Raw genomic sequence first — 23,124 nt, 5'->3', positions numbered from 1 at the left:
GCCAAGGTTGCTGTCCCCTGTGCCATCATCGTATTTCGACGGGGAGTGGGAGTTCGAGTTCATCGTCGTCCTCAATGGCGACCCACTCAACATCTAGAGGCTGTCGGACAAGTTCGTCGAGGTCGTCGCCGGCAACGAGCCGGTCACACTATCGGTGTGGGGGGCTAGCTACGGCTTTTGCCGGTGGTCGGTGGACGTGCTCTTCAACGGGTGCGACAAGATGTACCTCCACACCGACTGGGACAAGTTCACGCGCTCCCACGACCTACAAGACGGCTAGTGCTCACATTCTGCTACCGAGGCAGCGAGGAGATGAGCGTGCAGGTGTTTGACGACACGTCCTGCCGCCCACAACGATAACGAAGAAGACGATGATTGAACATGACGAAGATGACGAAGAAGCCACCAGTGGATATTCTTTCTGCGCATCGAAGAACAACAACCGGGTACTCTCGGAGCCAGCTGGATTTTCCAATTTAGGTGACTAGAGTGCCCGATAGTGTTCTTTCTGGGTAGCACACGAAATATGCGAGGCAAACACTAGTTAGATTTTCTCATTTTGTAATATTTTAACCATGTTCCAAACTCCCGTATTAGTTTGTGTAATGTTCCTTCTGTATATTAAAATAAAAATGCAAAAAAATAAAAAAAGAGTTATGCTAGGCGCCCAAACACCTTCCATTTCTAATGGGTTTTCTTTTTGGACTAACAAAAGGTTTTGAAAAGAGAAGCCAAAAAAACAAATCTTTGCTGTTTTCCCTAGGATTTCTCTTTCCAGTGAGGAAGTAAGTACTCATCCCTCCCGATTCCCACTGATTCCACTCCCCACCTGCTGCTTCGCTTGGCTTCCTCTCCACTCCACTCCACTCCACTTCACCGAACCCGAGCCCGAGCAGGAGATGGCGAGCGCGAGCAATGCGCAATGAGCGAAGGAAAGATTTTGCTTCCAATTTTGTTCAGTGAGCCTTAGCGGAGCCCACCGCCGCCGGGCGCCCCGAGATCCCGCCCCGTGCTCCGGGGCGCCGCAATCGCCGCTCCCCTTCTTCCCCGCCCCCCTGGCCGCTGCTGTCTTGGTGTGCCCGGCGCGCCGTCTAGATCCAGCCCGCCCCTGGGCGTGTGGCGGCGACTGGTAGAATGGACGATTCCGCGACCGCGTCGGGGGAAGGGCAGCGGTTCAGGCGGGTTCCGAGGCAGTACCGCGGCGGGCGGAACCTGGAGCTGGATCCACTGGTATGTCCCCTTCCTTGCTCTGAGAGACCAAGAACTTGACGTTCCAGCTATTTCCTCGGTATTGGTATTGCACATCTCCCGAGTGGCTGATAATTCAGTTTGCTACTTTGGATCTCACAATCACGAAAAATCTACAATTCAGGGCAGAGAATCAGGGATGAAAGAGCTAAGCTCATTTTTTTTTCTTCTTCCAGCTCAATGAAAATTTGGAACAGTGGCCACACCTAAATGACCTGGTACAGTGTTATAAGGCTGATTTCGTGAAAGACGACGGCAAGTATGGACGCTACGAGAGCGTCACGCCTCCATCCTTTCAGAATCAAATCTTCGAGGGACCTGACACCGACATGGAAACAGGTAACCCAACATCCCCCCTGGTGATCAGATTAGCTTCTTATGCACCGTTTACTTATTAATAATTTATATATTTTTGCTTTGGCGTATAGAATTACAGCTTTGCAACGCTAGGCAACCCAAACCCGAGGAAAGCATTGAAGATGATATGCCGAGCACCTCGTCAGGGAGGCAAACATACCGGGGTGAACCGTTTGCTTCGTCTTCTAAAAAAGCAAGTTTCTTTGCTTAATACTCATAAGTGGCCCGTCTTGAGTTTCTTGTTCTCCTCATTTCTCTCAGTTTCTTATCTGAGAATTTCTCTACCAATGTACCATATACTTGGCAAATCATCATTAGCATATGAAGTACCATTTGCCATCTTGACACATGTTGCCCTGCTTGGTTTTTTCAGCATTGTACTATCTCACCTTTACCAGCATATGAACCTGCATTTGATTGGGACAACGAGAGATCTTTGATATTCGGCCAACGTGTGCCAGAAATTCTCCCTGTAACACATAGCAGGTTTGCTTACACATCTCTTTGCTCTTGTTCGCACTTCTTGCTCTGAGCAATGCTTGTTATCACTTGCTAGTCACATGTCATAACTTGATCTCTACTGCCTGCAGTGGATTGAAGATAACGGTCAAGGTATTATCTTTGTCATTCCAAGCTGGATTAGTCGGTGAGCAAACACAGATGTTTTTCTTTTGTTTGTTCCAACGCTGCTAAACTGCACCATGATGGTTTACCTAGCTTTTGACAATGTATCATGTGCAGAACCTTTTAGTGGTACAATCTGCTTGTACAACAGAGATAGGAGAGAAAAGCTATCGGAAGACTTCTACTTTCACATACTTCCAAAAGAAATGCAAGATGTAAGGAGCAATGTATACTTCTCTTCTGGGCCATTATTTCTATCCTCTAGATTTTGCTACTGATACCTGCAGATAGGATCAGCTCTAGCTTGTCAATTATACTGAAATTCCATATTAATCTCATTCAAATCGCTGACCATTTTCATTCTTTCGCATTTGATCAGGGCCATATTTCTTTGGACCGTCGAGGTATTTTCTCATTGGACGCCCCTTCACCATCTATCTGCCTCCTGATCCAGCTAGAAAAGTCTGCTACTGAAGAAGGGGGAGTAACTCCTTCTGTTTATTCCCGTAAAGAACCCGTAAGAAATAAACCTCCCTCTTTTAATCGCATGTTCCATTACTCTAATGCTCAGTTTTGTGACAGGTACACTTGACTGAGAAAGAGAAGCAGAAGCTGCAAGTTTGGTCTCGAATCATGCCATATAGAGAGCCATTTGTGTGGGCAATGATTCCTCTGTTTGAAAACAACCATGCTGCTGGTGCTGGTGATGCTGCCTCTCCTAGCAGCCCTTTAGCACCAAGTATGTCAGCCGCAAGTTCTCAAGATAGCATTGTGGAGCCTGTTTCCAAGCTCACTTTAGACGGAAAACTTAACCATTATTCAAGTGGAAGCTCAGTTATCGTCGAGATATCGAACTTAAACAAAGTGAAGGAAAGCTACATTGAGGACTCCCTCCAAGTAAGCATTATTAACTGAGCAAAGTCAGTTAATGTTGCTACTTAAGTGATTATGAACTAATTAATTATGCCAATTCTTGTGTCTCTTGTAGGACCCGAAACGGAAAGTACACAAACCCGTGAAAGGTCTGCTGAAGTTAGAGGTGGAAAAACTTCATAATGATCGTAATGACGTTGATAACATGTCTGAAGGTGGGATCATGACCAATGAATTACATGATGCTGGTGAGCTCAGCAATGGCAGACACAGCAGGAATAACGTTGATGGAATCCACAGTTCTCATTGTTCTGGTGGCACTGTAAAGAAAGAAACACACCAGAATGGTCAAAGTTCCAGTGCAGAGAATGGCAACAATGTAACTAGACGGGTTCTTCATCCGCCTCCTTTTGTGTTGAGTTTTCAGTTTTGAACTTATGTCTTCGGATTAAATGTTCTTTTTTATATGAGATTCATTCTTTCTTTTCACAGTTTCAAGCTTTTGACTTCCGGGTGATGGCCCGGAGTGAACCATTTTCACAACTTTTCCATTGCCTCTATGTGTACCCATTGACTGTTAGCTTGAGCCGCAAAAGAAATCTATTTGTAAGAGTAGAATTGAGAAAGGATGATTCTGACATACGTAAACCTCCAATAGAGGTTTGTTTACGAAATTATCATACTCCCTTTGTTCGGTTGTTGCTCTCTCTTCAATATTCTTAGCCAGTAGATATATGGGGTTTCAGGCTGTTCATCCAAGGGACCAGGATACAACAATGCAGAAGTGTGCCCATACCCAAATTTCTGTAGGCACGAGAATGTCATGCTACCATGATGAAGTTAAGATCAGTCTGCCTGCTCTATTGACACCCCAACACCATCTTCTGTTCACATTTTTCCATGTAGATCTCCAAATGAAACTTGAAGCCCCTAAACCAGTATGCCTTCTGTTCCTTGTCAATTAGGACACACTACTATGGCTGGTTCATCCTATCGTCTTCATTTTGCTGGTGTCTAACATCTTTGCGCTCCTTCAGGTGGTTGTCGGATACGCTGCACTTCCACTATCGACACACATTCAGTATGTATTAATTTGTCACCTTTTTTACTTTCTATGTACATGAAATGCTTTAATTGAAGGAGTCTGAGTCAGTTGCTTCATGCGCGGGATCACATCCAAGTCAATGTTTTACGAATCATACTTTATTAGCATGTTATCTTATTCTGTTTATATGACAAAAAGTGAATTTATTAACTATGCTTTATTGCTAAATTTGGGAGGTGATCTTTTGTGTTGTTTAAGTCGTTAAATGTTGTGGCTACATATATTTGGCTAGCAAATTAACTATCTAGTAGTAAATTTTGTTTAGTGTTCTTGTCACTTGTATAATTAAGAAGTAAACACCGTGATACTCATTCAGCAGCAAGACTGCATAGTGCATAACTGCATACTGCTGACTGTACTTTCTAGCACAGCAGAGCTTATACATGTTAAAGAGATTAGTCTACTGCCTTTGTCAGATCAAACCATGTAAGGAGTAAAGATAATAAAAAAGATGTGAGCTGACTGCCTTTTGCAATTGCAGTTTGCATACCATATACTTCTACTTTTGGGGAAATACCTTCTCTTCCATGTAATGTTCAAGGACCATCTAGAAAATTGGATCACATCCTGTCTCGTTGCCACCACCAATTTACGAGGAACTCTGAACTCTGAAGTGCTTGCAGTTTCTTAAAAATTAGTGCAAACTGAATTGAATTTGATATGTAACAATTTTTGTGAATCCAACAGGTTACTTTCAGACGTATCTTTGCCAATTTTACGAGAGCTTGTTCCACATTACCTGCAGGAAAGTGGAAAGGTTTGCTACTTGTCCTGTTTCTTTTTGCTTTTTACCTTGATTGCAGAATTATCTTCAAACACATTTGCTGCAATCTTACCTGAGAGTTACAATTTTTATTTATACAGGAGAGAATGGACTGCCTGGAGGAAGGAAAAACTGTTTTCAGGCTGCGGTTAAGACTTTGCTCTTCTCTGTTTCCAGTTAATGAAAGGATACGAGACTTTTTCGTTGAGTATGACCGTCACACACTGCATACAAGTCCACCTTGGGGTTCTGAGCTTCTCGAGGTATCTGTTTTGTTGTTGAATTGCTTAGATTGGAGCTTCTGCTGGTAGTTTCCTTCATGACTCATCCCTGCTGATGTTCTTGCATTTGTGCTAAACACACAAGCAGGATATCCTTTTTTTGCAGCCAAACATATGTTAGTCTATTTGGCCAGTTATTTATTAGTGATGTTTTACAATAGCAGAATTAGTGCAGACCCAAAGTCTTTATCTGCTTAAAAATCCTGTTCCGACTGTTATGTGTTGAACCATTTTCCTACTCGAGTTATTTAGAAGCTTGTTAAAACTTACTGCCGACTTGGCGTGCTAATAATCTGAGCCTTTTCTGCTTTTGTTTTGGTCTTTCATAATAAACGTACCTTTGAGCGTTCTGTTCATTATCATGCCTTGATGGTACCCATTGACTAAATATTGTGCTACATGTGTAATTTTAGATATAGAAAGAGCATAGCTAAAATTATCTGCACTGTGTACTGCAATCTTTGGTTGTGATATTTTGTGCAAATTTACATTGTATTGGTACTTTGCACTATATACCGATGATATATTTTTTTTTACCTTGGCTTTTATTTTGGATTGCAGGCCATAAATAGTCTAAAGAATGTTGAATCTACTGCATTGTTACAATTTCTTCAACCAATACTCAATATGCTGTTGCATCTTATCGGCGATGGTGGTGAAACCCTTCAGGTTATTACTTTGCTTATGTTTCCATAATGCAGAATTGTTTTGCTCCTTCTCGAAAGAGCACATCTATCTTTGACTGAACTACATTTGTTGCCAAGTGTTAATCTTGATGATATTGCGCACGAGATTTGACTCTACAGATTTATTTTTGTTGCAGGTTGCTGCATTTCGAGCTATGGTTAATATTCTAACCCGGTAATTCCCTACTTTTTTGTTTGGTTCATGTTCATGCCTCTGGTATTTGTACGCTCCAGTTTCTTTCTAGAGCTCTGGCATTCCATGGTCATCCAGCTTTTTTCTAGAGTTGTAGCATTCCATGTTCATCCAGTTTCTCAAGTCCAATTTCGAACATTTAGACAACCTATAATTTATTGGAGAAAAAAAAATCAAATATCTGGCTGCCATTTTCCTCACATGTACCATAAAGTCTGATTCTCTTAGTTTCTGCTGGTGCTACCGTTTGAGTAAAGTATAGATTGTTAAGTTTTATCTTATGTAAACGCTTGCTGGTCCCACTTGCATATGTTGGAGTACAACAAACACTGATGTGGGAAAGCTGTTAATATTATGTTGCCATATTGCCATACTTGTCTTTACCGGTCCTACACAAAAGATCTTTGCGCTTTCATATAATCTTTAGCAAAATCAGAATCTCTGGCTTTGGTTCTTTAATTTTTTTACGATTTCCCAGTAGATATATTCATTCGGGAGCTGTAATCATGTATGTATCTCAAATGTGTTATAGTCGATGCATTTCTATTGCAGGGTGCAACAAGAATCTTCTGATGGAGCTGAGAGAAATAGGTTTCTTGTTAATTATGTTGATTTTGCTTTCGATGACTTCGGTGACCGGCAGACACCTGTATACCCTGGTTTATCTACTGTTTGGGGTAGCCTAGCTCGCAGTAAGGTTAATATGGATTTCTTGTCTCTGTTTGAAATGATTATGGAATTTATTCTACTCAATTTCTTGTTGTGTTTAAATTTTATGTATGAACCTGTAAATGATGGTCACACGGGTAAGCATTCATCTGAGGGAGGGCTCTGATTGGGGGAGGATTAGACCTGGAAGAGTCGGCCAAGAGGAGTGCATGGCAGGACTTAGAGACTAGGATAGCCTTCTTTGTTATTCATCTTCCATGTAAAAGAGATGATAATTCCCTTATATAGCCATCCGCCTAACAAGATATTTAGTGCAACCAATAAACTGGAGACAACATCATATCAAGAGGAGTGCATGTTGGGACTCAAGATACTAGGATAGACTTCCTTGTTATTCATCTTTGATGCAAAGAGATGATAATGTCCTTATATCCGTCCACCTACAAGGATATCTAGGCAACCAATAGCTGAAGATAACATTATATCCAGCAGTCGATATGCATTATAGGATAATATATGCATGAGTCGCCTGGCTGTCTGCTGCTACCTGTATGCAGACACCCCTATGGTCTTGCCGTCTTGGTTGTCTGCATGAGCTGGACCATGGCCATGACAGAATCATGTATGCCTCACTGATGACATTGCCAACTCTCTACTGCTGAAATATCTTAATGCCTGGATTATGCCCGTGTCAAGGATTGCGAGTCGACGAGTCGACGGGTCGTTCTGGGGCAGCGACTCAGAGACTAGTCAAGACTAGTCTCGACTCAGCAAGACTCATGTTTAACACTAAATTACTAATGTGTTTAATGTAGGATAGAATATAAGGCTAGGGATAGAGTGGGGGAAAACCTGGGCAATTCCTTCCAATGGCCAAGGCCTTCCTCTTGTCCATGAACCAGCAGCCTACAGGTCGGGGACAGGGGAGTGGGGGAAAACCTGGGCAATTCCTTCCAATGGCCGGCAGGTTCTTGCAGAGGCGGCGGCCAAGGGAGAGAACACCAAGATGTGTTTTGGCTTTTGGGTTTGAGCGGGGGAAACTGTCTCTCGATCTTGGTTTCACGGGGGAACACGGGGGAAAATGGGAATGGGAGGAAAGAATGGAAAAAATTGGGGTCATTTTTTAAGTCGACCGACTCACAAACCTGGACTAGTCGAGACTAGTCAAGACTAGTCGATCGACTCGCTCGACTCATCAAATGAGTCGAGTCGACTGGCCGAGTCGACCTTGCAAATGCGACTCGTAGACTAGTCGTCGACTAGTCTCGACTAGTCTTTCGACTCGCAATCCATGGCCCGTGTTGCCACTTGCCGCTAGCACTGTTTAATGCAGCACTGCTCTCAGGTGTCAAAACATGATATCATGTAATTCTACTTAAACATGGCATTAATTTTATTGTGCAAAAGGAACACAAACCAGATTCTACAGCTATAACTATTGAACTGTTGATGATGCACTTGCACTAATAATAAGCATTTACGTAACAGATTAGTTAATACAAGCTGATTTGGTTATTAACCTTTTGCTGTTACTGTTATTGCATCCCAATATATCCACTGTTAACGTTTGTTTTTCTTACACTTTTCTACTTATCTTGAATACTCCAGAGGTGGCTGCTCATTCAGTCAACTTATTTTAACAGAGATGCATCTCTCTGCTGCTCTGCTTCACCATTATACTCTTTTGTCATTTTAGGCTAAAGGTTATAGAGTTGGACCTGTCTATGATGATGTGTTGGCAATGGCTTGGTTTTTTCTGGAGCTTATTGTAAAATCAATGGGATTGGAGCAAAGTCGTCTCTTCTACCACAATCTTCCACTAGGTAGCACCAACCATCGAGTGCTTATAGCTGTACCTACTAGTACTGTATCAGTTTCAGTCCATATATATATATATATTTAATTGTACTATGAAGTATGGTTATAATTGCTTGCTGCCATGCAACAGGTGAAGATGTCCCACCGCTACAGTTGAAAGAAGGAGTCTTCAGATGTATCATGCAGCTATTTGATTGCCTTCTAACTGAGGTTCATGAACGCTGTAAAAAAGGTTTAAACTTGGCGAAGCGTTTGAACAGCACTCTTGCTTTCTTCTGTTACGATCTTTTATCATTCATTGAGCCACGCCAAGTTTTTGAGCTGGTAATGTTGGAAGTCACATTTAAGTTTGTCCCTCTGGGGGCTCTTTTGTTATTTATGCTTTTGAACTCTTGACTTCTCCCTGCAAATGAAGTCCTGCTTTGCCTCAACATTGAACTGTTTCTTTTCAAGTACGGCCATTTGATCTCATATCTGTGCTTGTCTTAACTTATTTGCTCTTTTTTTACTGATGATTTGGTTCGATGGAGTAAAGCTAGTGAGGAGCTCTATTCCAAGTATGGATATGCATAACTAAGTAGAAGTATCTTTGTTCTTCAGGTATCATTATATATGGACAAGTTCTCAGGGGTTTGCCAGTCAGTCCTTCATGATTGCAAATTGACATTCCTGCAAATAATATGTGATCATGATCTTTTTGTTGAGATGCCTGGTCGAGATCCTTCTGATAGGTAGGTCTCAGTCTTAATTCGTGGATTACCTAGCTATGGAAGTGTAATATCCCAGTTTGCCGAATTTGTTTCAATTGGCCAGCAATATTGTTTCAGTGCCTTTAGTCTCTTACTCTTCTTGCCCCAAGTTCTCTTTACTGCCAATAGGAAGGCATTTTATTATGGTTTCCATTAATATTTATGTCATAATGATTTTATACTTTTTGTGTTCTCTAATCCTTACAACGATTGGGCCTTGTGTTACTTACCCATTACCAGTCCTGGTTTACCCTTTGCGTAGATGTTAGAATGATATTGATTATGTGCAAATATCCTCTTGAAATTCTAATCAAAACATTAGTGAATATCCCCTGCGCTAACATGCTGCAAATCATTGCAGACTTATGTTTTTGGATGAGTGTATGTGTAGGCTTTTGGGGAAATTGTGGATGGGTTGATCAGACCCCTTCAGGTCCTCCACACCCTCATATATATATAGCTGAACTAGGTACATGTTAACTAGTACAGTGGAATACTCTAGAATCTGGTAGGACACTAGCCTAGACTAACATTCACTGGAATGTTCCAGGCACTCCTAGGACAGCACTAATATACTATTACTCCTTGGAATATTCTGGGCTCTCCTAGGTCAGTCTCCAACACTCCCCCTCAAGATGGATGATACATATCTATCATTCCCATCTTGTTACAAGCTGAACTACACTCTTTATTTCCTAATCCTTTAGTTAAACAGTCTGCAATTTGTTCGCTAGAGATTACATGACTTATCTTAATTATACCGTCATCCAACTTCTCCTTTATGAAGAAGCGATCAATCTCCACATGCTTGGTTCTATCATGTTGAACAGAATTGTTTGCGATGTTGATTGCCGACTTGTTGTCACACCACAAATTTAAAGGGTCTTTCCTCAACGATTTCGATTCACGAAAGAAGATTCCTCACCCATAACATCTCACTCAAACCTTGCGACATAGCTCGTATTCAGCTTCACTGTTGACTTTGAAACCACTGGCTGCTTCTTACTTCGCCATGACACTAAATTTCCCCCGACAAACACACAATAACCAGATGTTGATCTCCTATCATCCAAGCAACTTGCCCAGTCAGCATCACAATACCCATCCACATTTAGATGACCATTCCTTTTGAACCATAGTCCCTTTCCTGGACTACCTTTCAAGTACCGGAGGATTTGGTTGACCGCATCTAAGTGTCCGCTTCTAGGATCATGCATGTATCTGCTCACTACACTCACAGCATATGAAATATCAGGTCTCGTGTGACATAGATAGATGAGCCTTCCAACAAGCTTCGGTACTTCTCTTTGTTCAATTGGTTCCCAGTTGGCGCATAATTTGTGGTTTTGATCAATAGGTGTTGATGCAACCCGACACCCAAGCATGCCTGTGTCACTAAGCAAGTCCAATACATATTTTTATTTGGAGAGAACAATCCCTTTGGGGGATCTAGCAATTTCTATGCCAAGAAAGTACTTGAGTTGGCCAAGATCCTTTACCTCAAATTCCTTGCGTAGGCTGTCTTTCAATCGTGATATCTCCACCTCATCATCTCCGGTGATTATGATATCATCAACATATACGGCAAGGATTGTAATCTTGCTATTTGAGTGCCGATAGAATACCGTATGATCCCCATTACACTGCTTATATCTCATAGCACATATAACTTGTCTAAATCTATCAAACCATGCACGTGGAGATTGCTTCAGGCCTTATTGAGATTTTCTCAACCTGCATACCTTTCCAGATGTCCTAGGAGTGGAGAAACCAGGTGGGATATCCATGTATACTTCCTCCTTTAAATCTCCATGCAAGAATACATTCTTGACATCCAACTGATGCAAAGGCCACCCGAAGTTAGTTGCACATGAGATTAGGATCCTTACCGTGTTCATCTTTGCCACCGGCGCAAAAGCCTCATCATAGTCAATCCCATATGTCTGACTATATCCTCTCGCATCTAGTCTTGCCTTGTACCTTTCAATTTTCCCTTCTGGATTTTGTTTCACGGTGTAGATCCATTTACACCCAACAGCTCTCTTTCTGTGGAAGATGTACAAGTTCCCAAGTTTTATTCCTTTCGAGAGCATTTAACTCCTCTATCATGGCCTCACGCCACTTGGGGTCTTGCTTTGCTACTTTCCGATCTCTTGGGATCACCACAGTTGCAATGATGCGATGAAGGCCCCGTAGTTCGTAGATAGAGATGCATATGATACATAATTAGCAATGTCATGCTCCTCCCGGTACCAATTTGGAGGTTTTCTAGCTGCAGACTCGGGTTCCTTTTCTTAAGGCAATGGGCAAGTCCATTGAATCCCTCGTAATAGATGGTCTGCGTCATCGGACAATTCATCGGTTTAACACTGTTGGAGCATGTTGCTCCCCCGCACTGTGTGTCACTTGTCGTGGGAGCCTCGTTGTTGCACATGTTGCTCCCCACACTTTTTGTGTGTCACTTGTCGTGGGAACTGTTGTTGCTGCTTTGCTCATCTTTGCGATTTTCTCCGTGTATACACTTTCAAGTTCTCTTCCTCGTTTGGCTTTCTCCATCTCTCCTCACTTGTAGCTTGTCTCCTTGTAGACACCCTTAGATTTTCTTCCTCATTTGGCTTTGTCCATCTCTCTTCACTCGTAGGAGATGGAATTGAACCAACAACAACTCTGGATGGTTCATGTTCCTTTGTCCTCAAAAGTTCACTCTCCCCCTCTCGACTAGCTTCGATTGTGCTAGGAGAGTCAAAGTCAAACAACGAGTTGAGGTCCGTCTTCTCTCCATAGAACGGCTCAGACTCTCTAAATGTCATATCCATGCTAACAAATGTTCTCCGCTCACTAGGGCTCCAACACTTGTAGCCCTTTTGTCCAGATGGGTATCCAATGAAGATGCACTTCACAGCACGAGGATCCAATTTTCCCACCGAAGGTCTATGGTCTCTAACAAAGCAAGTACACCCAAACACCTTTGGCGGAACGATGAACTCATTTTGGCTATAGATCATTTCATATGGAGTCTTCATCCCAAGCACTCTTGAGGGCATCCGGTTGATGAGATAAGTAGCAATCATAACCGCTTCACTCCACAAGAATTTGGGCACATTCATGGTAAACATAAGTGATCGAGCCACCTCCAGCAGATGACGATTCTTCCTTTCAGCTACTCCATTCTGTGGAGAAGTATCAGGACATGAAGTTTGATGAAGTATTCCTTTTTGGGAAAGAAAATTGCCAAATTCATTGTTCACATACTCCGTCCCATTATCTCGTCACGATAATTTGAATACTAGCGTTGAAGCGATTTTGGACATATGCATAGAAGTCCTTGAAGCATGTAAGCACCTCACTTTTATGTTTCAGAAGATATATCCAAGTCATTCGGGAGTAGCAATCAATGAAGGTGACAAAATACTTCATCCCGCTAACAGAGACCACCGGGGAAGTCCATACATCAGAGTGAATCAGTACAAAGGGCAACGTGCTCCGCAGTCCACGACTCACATATGATGTCCTGGTGTGTTTTCCAAACTCACATGCATCACACACAAGTTTTTCTTTGTCCACCTTCATTTCTTCAGGGAATATCTTACTCATAGTGTCAAAGGACATATGGCCCAATCGACAATGTTGGAGTATCAACCTTGCCTCATCATCATTGGTAACAACTGTGAGAGCAGTGCACAACGCTTCATCGGTTTCCCTTCTATCCAAGTACCACAATCCCTTATGTCTCACACCTATCCCAAGCCTCCTTCCAGTCTTCCTCTCTTCAATTATACAATTATATCGATCGGCAATTATTCGACAATCAATATCATCAACCAAAGAGCTCATAGACACCAAACTCACCGGAAACGATGGAGCATATAATACCGAAGACAATGTAATGGACGGAGTGCATTTCACTGTGCCGACCCCTTTCACAGGTTGATAAGTTCCATCGGCTGTTTGGATTGTCTCTTTATGCATGGGTGGATGTGGAGTATATGATGCAAACTCACTCCACTTACCCGTGACATGTGCTGATGCTCCCGAATCCAGAATCCAATTTGAACAAGTTCCATTTAATGCAGGAGCCTGACTTGAGATTGCTTCTTCTGTTTGTGCAAGATTCACACAATTTCCTAGGACAGTTGTTTTTCCACTTTGTTTTGGAATTTCTGCACTCTCCCTTGATTGTCTCAACTTCTCAATCTCCTTGAGCAATTGAGTCATTTTCTCAAGTAGCTTCTCAATTGTTTGATTCTCCCCCATTGATCAATATTGCTGAAAATCACCAACAAACCAGCTTATGTGCTTCTTCTCTTCTCTGCTATATTTGACCTACTCTTGCAGATCTCTCGACCCCTCTGGATCTTTCTTCTGGCTGCACACGCAGCTTAGGTCTCTCCTCTGTCCTCTACTCGCACACGCAGAAATCAGCACCTTTGCTTCTCCCTCTTCACTGCAAGCCACAAGCAGCTGCACCTCACCCAGCTGCTCCCTTCACCACCACACCGAACTTTGCAAGATTCACCACCACTCCGAATGCTGCAGACGGTTGGCTCCGCACCTCTGCAGCAGCTCACATCAACACTTCTACCTGGGCAGCACTCCACTCCTCTGCCCGTCTGTTGTATTTCCCCTGGATTTTGCGGAACTCCACCTCACTCCACCGAATCACCACAGGCAGCCCGTAGCACACACCATCACTGCCTCTAGCTCTGATACCATGTAGGCTTTTGGGGAAATTGTGGATGGGTTGATCAGACCCCTTCAGGTCCTCCACACCCTCATATATATATAGCTGAACTAGGTACATGTTAACTAGTACAGTGGAATACTCTAGAATCTGGTAGGACACTAGCCTAGACTACAACATTCACTGGAATGTTCCAGGCACTCCTAGGACAGCACTAATATACTATTACTCCTTGGAATATTCTGGGCTCTCCTAGGTCAGTCTCCAACAGTATGTTTTACTATGATACCTCCTTTTTTACAGGAATTATCTCTCGTCCGTTCTTATTCAAGAGATCTTTCTCACCCTTGACCATGATGATTTGTCACAGCGAGCGAAAGTAAGCATCTCAATTGAACAAAAATACTCTGGGCTACCTCTCAGTCTATTGCTTCGCTATCTCACATGTGATCGTACCTATTCTTGCTTGTTTATGTGTAAACCTACTGTTTGTGTTTATTGTAGGCGGCTCGCATTTTGGTTGTCCTAATATGCAAGCATGAATTTGACGCAAGATATCAAAAAAATGAAGACAGACTTTACATTGCTCAGCTGTATTTTCCTCTTATAGGACAGGTGTGTGATATTCACTTCACAGTTAACTTCCTTGAAATGAATATGAATAATCAGTACTCTGTTTCTCTGCAATGTTTGCCATATAGATGGTTCTTACAATTTATTTCCTGTGAGAACACTCATTGCAGATCCTGGATGAAATGCCTGTGTTCTATAACCTAAATGCCATTGAAAAGCGTGAAGTGCTAGTGGTCATTTTGCAAATCATAAGAAACTTAGACGACGCAACTCTTATAAAAGCATGGCAGCAGAGCATTGCTAGAACTAGATTGTTCTTCAAGCTGCTTGAAGAATGTATTACCCATTTTGAGGTTTGTACAACAATCCTTGGTTGTTTGGAATGTTGAGTTCTGAATCTTTGTTGCTATCAAATCATGTTGTTTTGTAATACTCCCTCCGTCCCACAAAAGACCAAATTTAGACAAAGTTGGGACATCTTTTGTGGGACGGAGGGAGTAGTTTATTTTGTACTAATCTCTTGAATGCTCACTGCAGCATAACAGAATGGGAAACAGCTTGCTCCTAGGCTCTAGTTCTCGTAGCCCTGATGCTGAGCGCCCTGCTTCCCCCAAGTATTCTGATCGGTTATCCCCATCAGTCAACGCCTATTTGTCGGAGGCTTCACGCCATGAAATAAGGGTATGTTGACACATTATTTATAGGAGCCTAAGTTTCCAGCACTAGTATTTTTTACCTCTTGTTTTTTCACAGGGTGAATAGTTTGCGTATGAACAAGTCACAGCTGACATGTCTGAATTTGAATCATGTTGACTTTCTTGGGATCGTCCTGGTCTAGGATAGGTTGGATACACCTTGGGTAGGGTTTGTATAGCATGTACTAGAGAGGATTCAAATAGCTTGTCAGCATTGTTACTTTGTGCTTTTTGCGGAAATTAATCTGGTAACAGTTAAGATGCTATTGGAAAGAATGTGGTAGTAGCCATCTCTAGAAGAAACTGGTTGGACTTGGCTTGTGTTATTCCAAAGAGAACACTAAGTAGACTTCACTTATATAAGTCTATGAGATCCACTACATTATAAACTAAATTAAACATTAGCGAGTAAAGATTATTTTATTGACTGTGTCATCAGCTCTCTGATTGTAATAATCATGATGCTGTGGCTGGCAAGACTGATTAATCAGCTGAGATGGCTCTTTCTCACAGTACTGGTGCTGCACTTTCAACTTTGGCCATTGCTTTTTTGGCTTTTCTTAATGTCACTATAAATGCATAATACTTCAGAAGATGACCACTGACAAATTTAATCTTGGACATTGCTTCAAGGCTTGTTTTTTTTTTTACAAAGTGTATTCCATCTAATGCCAAGCCATTGAAGCCAACCATCCTTGCCTAATCACTAAAAATCCATTGTTTGGTGGATCATTCCAGCTAGTGACACTGGTAGTTTGCAGGACACTGCCTCTCAGAATCTTGCTTGAACTAATATCTATGCCCCTAAGTTTGCATTAAATCGACTCCTTGTTAGTTTGTTGTCTCTGGCCCTAACGGAGAGGTTTACTTTAAGTTTCAGAATAAGGCTTGACTTTCACTAATGTTAAATGAGCATACAATAGTGGAGTTGAGCTTATTTGATGCTAGATAGTGATTTTATTTCCTTGTTCTAAATGCACATAATTTGCAGGAGTGGTGACAAAAATCTCTGTGATCATGATTTAATTGTGACTGCTATTTAATGCAGCCTCAGGGGACACCGGAAAATGGATACATGTGGAACAGGATTAGTCCTCAACTAAGTTCCCCAAATCAACCCTATTCATTGAGGGAAGCACTTGCCCAAGCACAATCTTCAAGAATCGGATCAACGGCCAGGGCATTGAGAGAGTCTCTACATCCGATGCTGAGACAAAAGTTGGTAAGCATTGCATCCCCATTTGAATCTTGTGGTGTTCTAAACTTTCTTCAAGTCTGACAGAAAATTCCTGCAGGAACTCTGGGAAGAAAACCTTAGCACTGCTGTGAGCCTTGAAGTCTTGGGAACAGTTGACAAGTTTTCGGTTGCTGCGGCTTCCCGTAGCATCTCGACTGACTACGCAAAGCTAGATTGCATAACATCTATCTTGATGGGTCTTTTATCTAGGAGCCAGCCCTTAACCTTTTGGAAAGCTTTTCTTCCTGTGGTCTATAATATATTCAGTCTACATGGTGCAACACTAATGGCAAGGGAGAATGACCGCTTCTTGAAGCAGATTGCTTTTCATCTTTTGCGGCTCGCCGTATTCCGAAACGATTCTGTTAGAAAAAGGGCTGTTGTTGGTTTGCAGATCCTTGTCAGGGTAAGTAAGCTGCTCGCTGAATTTCAGTTATTACATAAATTCATGAAACGAGTTATCCTGATGGTACAGATGTTCTCTTTGTGCTTCAGAACTCGTTCAACTATTTCAAGAGCACCACGAGGCTGAGGGTCATGCTGACTATTACTTTGTCGGAGTTGCTGTCCGACGTGCAAGTAACTCAGATGAAATCTGATGGATCTCTTGAAGAAAGTGGCGAAGCTCGGCGTCTTAGGAAATCGTTGGAGGAAATGGCTGACGTAAGGAGTAAGGATCAGTTGAACGATTGTGGCCTCCCTGTTACTGCACTAGAAGTGGCTGCTGAAGGTTCCACGGACAATAATTGGTCTTGGGTAGAGGTTAAACATCTATCCAAGTGTCTAGTCCAGGCCCTTGATGCCGGCCTTGAACATGCCCTTTTGGTAAGCAAGTTTTTTAGCATCAATATCTGATTATATCCTCTTAGCGGTGTCATTTTTATGGATCTGAATTTCTTGAGCAAGTACTGAGCACTGAACCTGTAAATTTCAATGTTCTTTCCAGGGTTCCGCAATGACTGTGGACAGGTGTGCAGCTGCTGAGGGTTTCTATAAGCTAGCATTGGCCTATGCGCCTGTTCCGGATCTCCACATTATGTGGTTACTGCACCTATGTGATGCACACCAGGAGATGCAATCATGGGCTGAAGCCGCGCAGTGTGCAGTTGCTGTGGCTGGTGTGATCATGCAGGCACTTGTTGGAAGGAATGATGCTGTGTGGAGCAAGGATCATGTTGCTTCCCTCTGTAGGATTTGCCCTATTGTGGGCACTGATATCGGTGCAGAAGTAGCCGCAGCGGAAGTCGAGGGATATGGTGCGTCCAAGCTCACCGTAGATTCAGCCGTCAAGTATCTTCAACTCGCGAACAAGCTCTTTGCACAAGCTGAGCTATACCACTTTTGCGCTAGCATCCAGGAGCTCATTATTCCAGTTTACAAAAGCAGAAGGTCGTATGGGCAGCTGGCTAAATGCCACACGTCGCTCACGAGCATCTACGAGTCGATTCTTGAACAGGAGGCGAGCCCTATCCCATTCAGCGATGCCACGTACTACAGAGTTGGATTCTATGGGGAACTGTTTGGCAAGCTCAACAAAAAGGAGTATGTGTTCAGGGAGCCACGGGATGTCCGTCTGGGTGACATCATGGAGAAGCTTAGCCATACCTACGAGGCTAAGATGGACGGCGGTCACACCTTACACATCATTCCTGACTCGAGGCAAGTCAATGCTGAGGAGCTGCAACCCGGCGTATGCTATCTGCAAATAACTGCTGTCGATCCTGCGATGGAGGACGAGGACCTGGAGAGCAGGAGGGAAAGGATCTTCTCCTTGTCTACCGGTACTGTCCGTGCGCGTGTGTTTGACCGTTTCCTCTTTGACACGCCGTTCACGAAGAACGGGAAGACACAAGGCGGCCTGGAGGATCAGTGGAAGAGGCGCACGGTGCTCCAGACGGAGGGTTCCTTTCCTGCTCTGGTGAACCGTCTAATAGTGATAAAGTCTGAGTCCCTAGAGTTTTCGCCTGTCGAGAATGCGATCGGAATGATCGAGACAAGGACGGGCGCGTTGAGAAACGAGCTGGAGGAACCACGTAGCTCTGAAGGTGATCAACTGCCAAGGCTTCAGAGCCTGCAGAGGATACTCCAAGGAAGTGTAGCTGTTCAGGTAATCCTGCAACTTTGCATGCACAACATGAACCAACCAGTTTTAACTTCGCTTGCTACTCCTCTCTTTTGCTAATTTCCCCCAAACAAATGAACGTGTGATGCAGGTAAACAGTGGTGTATTGAGCGTGTGCACCGCGTTCCTATCTGGTGAGCCCGCGACCAGGCTCCGGTCGCAAGAGCTGCAGCAACTCATAGCTGCGCTGCTGGAGTTCATGGCTGTCTGCAAGCGCGCGATCCGCGTACATTTTAGATTGATAGGGGAGGAAGACCAGGAGTTCCATACTCAACTCGTCAACGGGTTCCAGTCCCTCACTGCGGAGCTCTCTCATTACATCCCTGCCATACTTTCGGAGTTATGACCGTGGCAGTTAATTAGGTAGCATGTGAATGGTTGGAGCAAATGTCAATATTTCGAGTAGCTCTGTTGTATAGTTTGAAAGTAACCAGTCTGCAATTCTACAATTTTGGGGTGTAAAGTGTGTGTGATGTATCTGCCTGTAACCACTGTTGTTTGTTTGCAGTTTGCTGACAAATTAGCTAGCGACTGTTGGAGCCGGCATATTTTTTTATTGTTATTATTCAGGTTTGATGGTGCAAATTGGCCACTGTAAAAAATGTGTTTCTTCAAAAATTTACAATAAAAATATGAGCTGGTTAATTTTTTTTTTGTGGAGGATGAGCTTGTTCATTTTGTGGAGCACACTTTCAGTTACCTGATGGATGAATGTTTGCCACATTTGTTTGTCAAGATGATAATGAGGCCATATGCTAAGCCTGTGTTATCAATGTCTTGTTTGGGCAAGAATGTACTTCTTTTTCCCTAAAAAAAGAGAATGTGCTTCTTCAAATTAAAGTACGAGCTTGTTCGTTCCAGGAGTTTGAACCTGGATGGTGGCAGCTGAGAAGATTCAGTCGAGTAACAAACCAAGCTGCATGATCTTCAGCCTTCCTCTTGGTCTTTTATTACTAACATCTCATGCTTGTACGCTGGACTTCAGAGGATACTTTTGTTTCTGAAATGTTCTTTTTCGAAAATCCCATTGCAATTTTATTAGGACAAAGGAGCTGATTGATGGTGTGAAGCAATCAAATTGTCAAATATCAGGAGACTGAAGAATCTGGAGCTACAGCTGCATGATCTTGAGCCTTCCTCTTGGTCAGTTATTATGCTCCAGCAGTATCTGCCCCATTATTGTCTACGCATTCTTGTATCTAGACATGTAAAACCATTTCTTTTTTGAAACCTGAGTAAAACCATTTCGGGATGTGCTTTTCTGGATTAAACATTTAATTTGAATTTTAGGTACATGGTATCCCATATATCGTCTACCTGATGGGAAATTTCAGGCTGCTTTCCTGTCGTACCATTCGCTTAGACAGTGTTCATCGAATAAGCCCATCAGACCAGGCCGGTCATGCCGGTATTCTTTTGCCGGTCATGGGGCTGCAATCTTACAATGACAAGGTAAAATACTGGCCGACATGGCTCCTGGGCTCCTGGCACTTCAGCTTGCTGATGATTTTCTTTCAATTAATCCTCAAGCCTTGGCACAAGCTTGCTGTTTGGTCCCAAGTCTATTGTTTTATTTGTTTGTTTGTTTGTTTGTTTGTTTGTTTGTATGTTGGTAGCACATCTTTTTTTTTTTTTGAGAACACGTATCATTATATTAAGATTGCAAGACGGACCAAGATATCCAAAGCACCAAGCATACAACCATGGAAGCAAACTCGGTGTACCACCAGCAACAACCCTTTGGGTGTTGCTCACGGCCTAAGGCCGGGATAGCTCGGTAATCTCTCCCCCATGTCTACCTCTACAAGCCAGCCAAGATCGCCATTCGTCAAGGATCGCGTTGAAAACCAAAACCATTGGCGCACTTCTTCCCTCGAAGATCCTGCGTTCTAGCCATATCTAACACAAAACAACCATGATCAACGAGTTGGATTTCTTCCTCTCCACCATCATGAAGGAACTGTCCGCCTGGATCCACCACTCATTGATCCCTAGGCCGGGCGCCAGCGTGATGCTTGGCAGGCCCAAAGCCACCACGAGCCCACCCCAAATCCCTTGGGCAAAACTGCAGTGTAGGGAGAAGTGGTCAAGTGTCTCATCAACCGCGTCATAGAGAGGGCATAGCGTGTGGGAAGGAAGCCCACGGCGCAACCGCTGATCCGCCGTCCAGCAGTGACGCCGCAGTGCGAGCCACGCATGCATCTTGAACCTAAGCGACGCGAAGGAATGCCAGATGAGTGGTGCCCCCGGGAGACCGACGGTGCCATGGAACTAAGCACGGTAGGGCGATTTGGAAGAAAACCGTCCGTCCTCATGCCACTTCCATGCAAACGAGTCCTGGCCGCCGCCGCGGGAAGCATTCATGTCCTGGATCACCGCCCACAGCCTCAGGTACTGCACCACCGCATCGACCGACAACTCTCCTGTGATGTCGCCGGCCCAGCTGTTGCCCGCGAGCATATCGTGGATGGTGCACCTTTTGCGCAAGCCTGGCCAAACAAGCTTTAAGATGTCTGTCACAATGGCCTCCACCGTGAGCCCAGGGACCCATGCGTCCTCCCAGAAGAGAACAGAGCCCCCATTGTGACATCCTGGCCGAGGGCTTAATAGGATTGATAGGATACTCATATTGCAACTTCTTTTCCGGAAGCTCATCACCAAAGAACTCCGAGGTTAAGCGTGCTTGGTCCGGAGTAATATGAGGATGGGTGACCGACCGGGAAGTAGTTCCCGGGTGCACACGAGTGAGGACAAAGTGCGAAGGAAAGACATGAGTTGGTCTGCGGGGCAAGTCTAGAGATCCTAGAGAGCTGCCAGGGGTAACAGGCCCGGCCGGGGGTGGTCGGGGTGTTACATTTGGTATCAGAGCCGACCTTCACGGTTACATGGGCGTGTGCGGGTCAGGGGTTCGGGCATGTGGTGCATGGCTGGAGTGGCCCGTCGTGGCACACGGAATGACACATGTGCTGGCACTGGACGCACATACGTGTGTCAAGAGGGGACGTTCCTAGCCTAGGGCTGATCGACGAGGGCGTCGATCTTCTAAGGGGGGTGAATGTGACATCCTGGCTAGGGATTAATAGGATTGATAGGATACTCATACCAAAAAGTTGCAACTTATTTTCCAGTAACTCATCACCAAAGAACTCCGAGGTTAAGCGTGCTTGTCCCGGAGTAATATGAGGATGGGTGACTGACCGGGAAGTAGTTCCCGGGTTCACACGAGTGAGGACAAAGTGCGAAGGAAAGACATGTGTTGGTCTGTGGGGCAAGTCTAGAGATCCTAGAGAGCTGTCAGGGGTACAGGCCCGGCCGGGGGTGGTCGGGGTGTTACACCCTTCCCCTAGGGTAATACGCACCGAGGCGTGAAAAAAAGCAGTTGAGCTCTGGCCGACATGCAGGTCTAGGCCGCTCCAAGGCCTCACACTATTTGTTTTTTGCAGCCAGAGCCACCAGGTGCGCAGAGCGGTATTCATCACGCGCAAGTTGTGCAAGCCGAGGCCCCCAAGCTCTTCGGCTGGCAGACGAGACGCCACACGACGGTGCAGCTGCCGCCCTGCGCATCCTCCTTCCCTTCCCAAAGGAACCCTCTCCTGAGCTTGTCCACTGCTTTAATGAACCAATGGTCAAGGTCCAAAGCCAACAACTGGTAGACAACAGAGGCCATCATGACCTCCTGCACATAGACAAGGCACCCTTCCCTCGACATGAGCCTCGCTTTCCAGAAAGGTAGCTTGGCTGCCAGCTTGTCCACCACCTGAAGATCGGACTTGCGCGGCTTGGAAATATAGATAGGCAGACCAAGGTAGGTGCATGGTAATGGCATTATTGAGTAGGGGAGCGCCGCCGCCGCTGCCTGCAGAGCCTCGTCAGAGCACTGGATTGGCGCCACAGAGCTCTTGGCGAAGTTTTCTTTGAGCCCTGAAGCCGCCCCAAAACAGGCCAACACGCCCCAAACCGCAGAGATTTCCCTCGCATCAGGCTTGGCAAAGATGACAACGTCATCCGCGTATAGCGAAACCCGATGCCTCAATCCGATAGGGGCAAGATCAGAGAGCACTCCCACATATTCCGCCACCCGAAACATAGCTGAGAGAACATCCATGGCTATGAAAAATAGCAAGAGGGAGATGTGATCCCCTTGCCTCAACCCCCTCCCGTGCCGGAAGGAGCTCCCAGTGCAACCATTGACGAACACGCTGGTGCTGGTAGATCACAACAACATCGCAATCCACGCGGTCCACCTTGGCCCGAACCCTCGCTGCCGCAACGCACTCAAAAGGAAAGGCCACGATATGCTGTCGAAAGCCTTGGCTTCGTCCACCTTGAGAAGCAACGAAGGGATTCTCTTTTGATGTAGCAGCTTGGCGGACTCCCTGACCAACATGTAGTTGTCTTGTATGCAGCGTCCTCGAATAAAGGGCGTCTGGTTGCCATCCACTGCATCCTG

At 44.4% G+C, this 23,124-nt stretch overlaps 2 protein-coding genes across 2 annotated transcripts; one reads left to right on the top strand and one right to left on the bottom strand.

The window, feature by feature from the left end:
• Positions 1-797: 797 nt before the first annotated feature.
• Positions 798-19,328, top strand: LOC127314327 (guanine nucleotide exchange factor SPIKE 1). Its single transcript, XM_051344783.2, has 29 exons — positions 798-1,230; positions 1,425-1,587; positions 1,677-1,798; positions 1,979-2,091; positions 2,196-2,251; positions 2,347-2,444; positions 2,609-2,746; positions 2,812-3,126; positions 3,218-3,481; positions 3,595-3,762; positions 3,849-4,040; positions 4,140-4,183; positions 4,895-4,964; positions 5,072-5,233; positions 5,813-5,920; positions 6,075-6,112; positions 6,683-6,827; positions 8,496-8,622; positions 8,748-8,941; positions 9,218-9,348; positions 14,351-14,426; positions 14,552-14,662; positions 14,791-14,973; positions 15,158-15,301; positions 16,364-16,537; positions 16,611-16,958; positions 17,048-17,377; positions 17,499-18,659; positions 18,766-19,328. Exons 1-29 carry the CDS (start codon positions 1,135-1,137, stop codon positions 19,018-19,020), a joined length of 5,526 nt encoding a protein of 1,841 aa, XP_051200743.1. The 5' UTR covers positions 798-1,134; the 3' UTR covers positions 19,021-19,328.
• Positions 19,329-20,945: 1,617 nt separating this feature from the next.
• On the bottom strand, positions 20,946-22,779 carry LOC139834080 (uncharacterized). Its single transcript, XM_071824471.1, has 2 exons — positions 22,206-22,779; positions 20,946-21,265 (listed from the first exon to the last, which is right to left on the bottom strand). The coding sequence occupies exons 1-2, from the start codon at positions 22,777-22,779 to the stop codon at positions 20,946-20,948; spliced, it is 894 nt and encodes a 297-aa protein (XP_071680572.1).
• Between the last annotated feature and the right edge of the window lie 345 nt (positions 22,780-23,124).

The sequence above is a fragment of the Lolium perenne genome, chromosome 7 (genome assembly GCF_019359855.2).
Source record: "Lolium perenne isolate Kyuss_39 chromosome 7, Kyuss_2.0, whole genome shotgun sequence".
Taxonomy (NCBI): Eukaryota; Viridiplantae; Streptophyta; class Magnoliopsida; order Poales; family Poaceae; genus Lolium; species Lolium perenne.
This window is presented reverse-complemented; position numbering and strand designations above follow the sequence as displayed.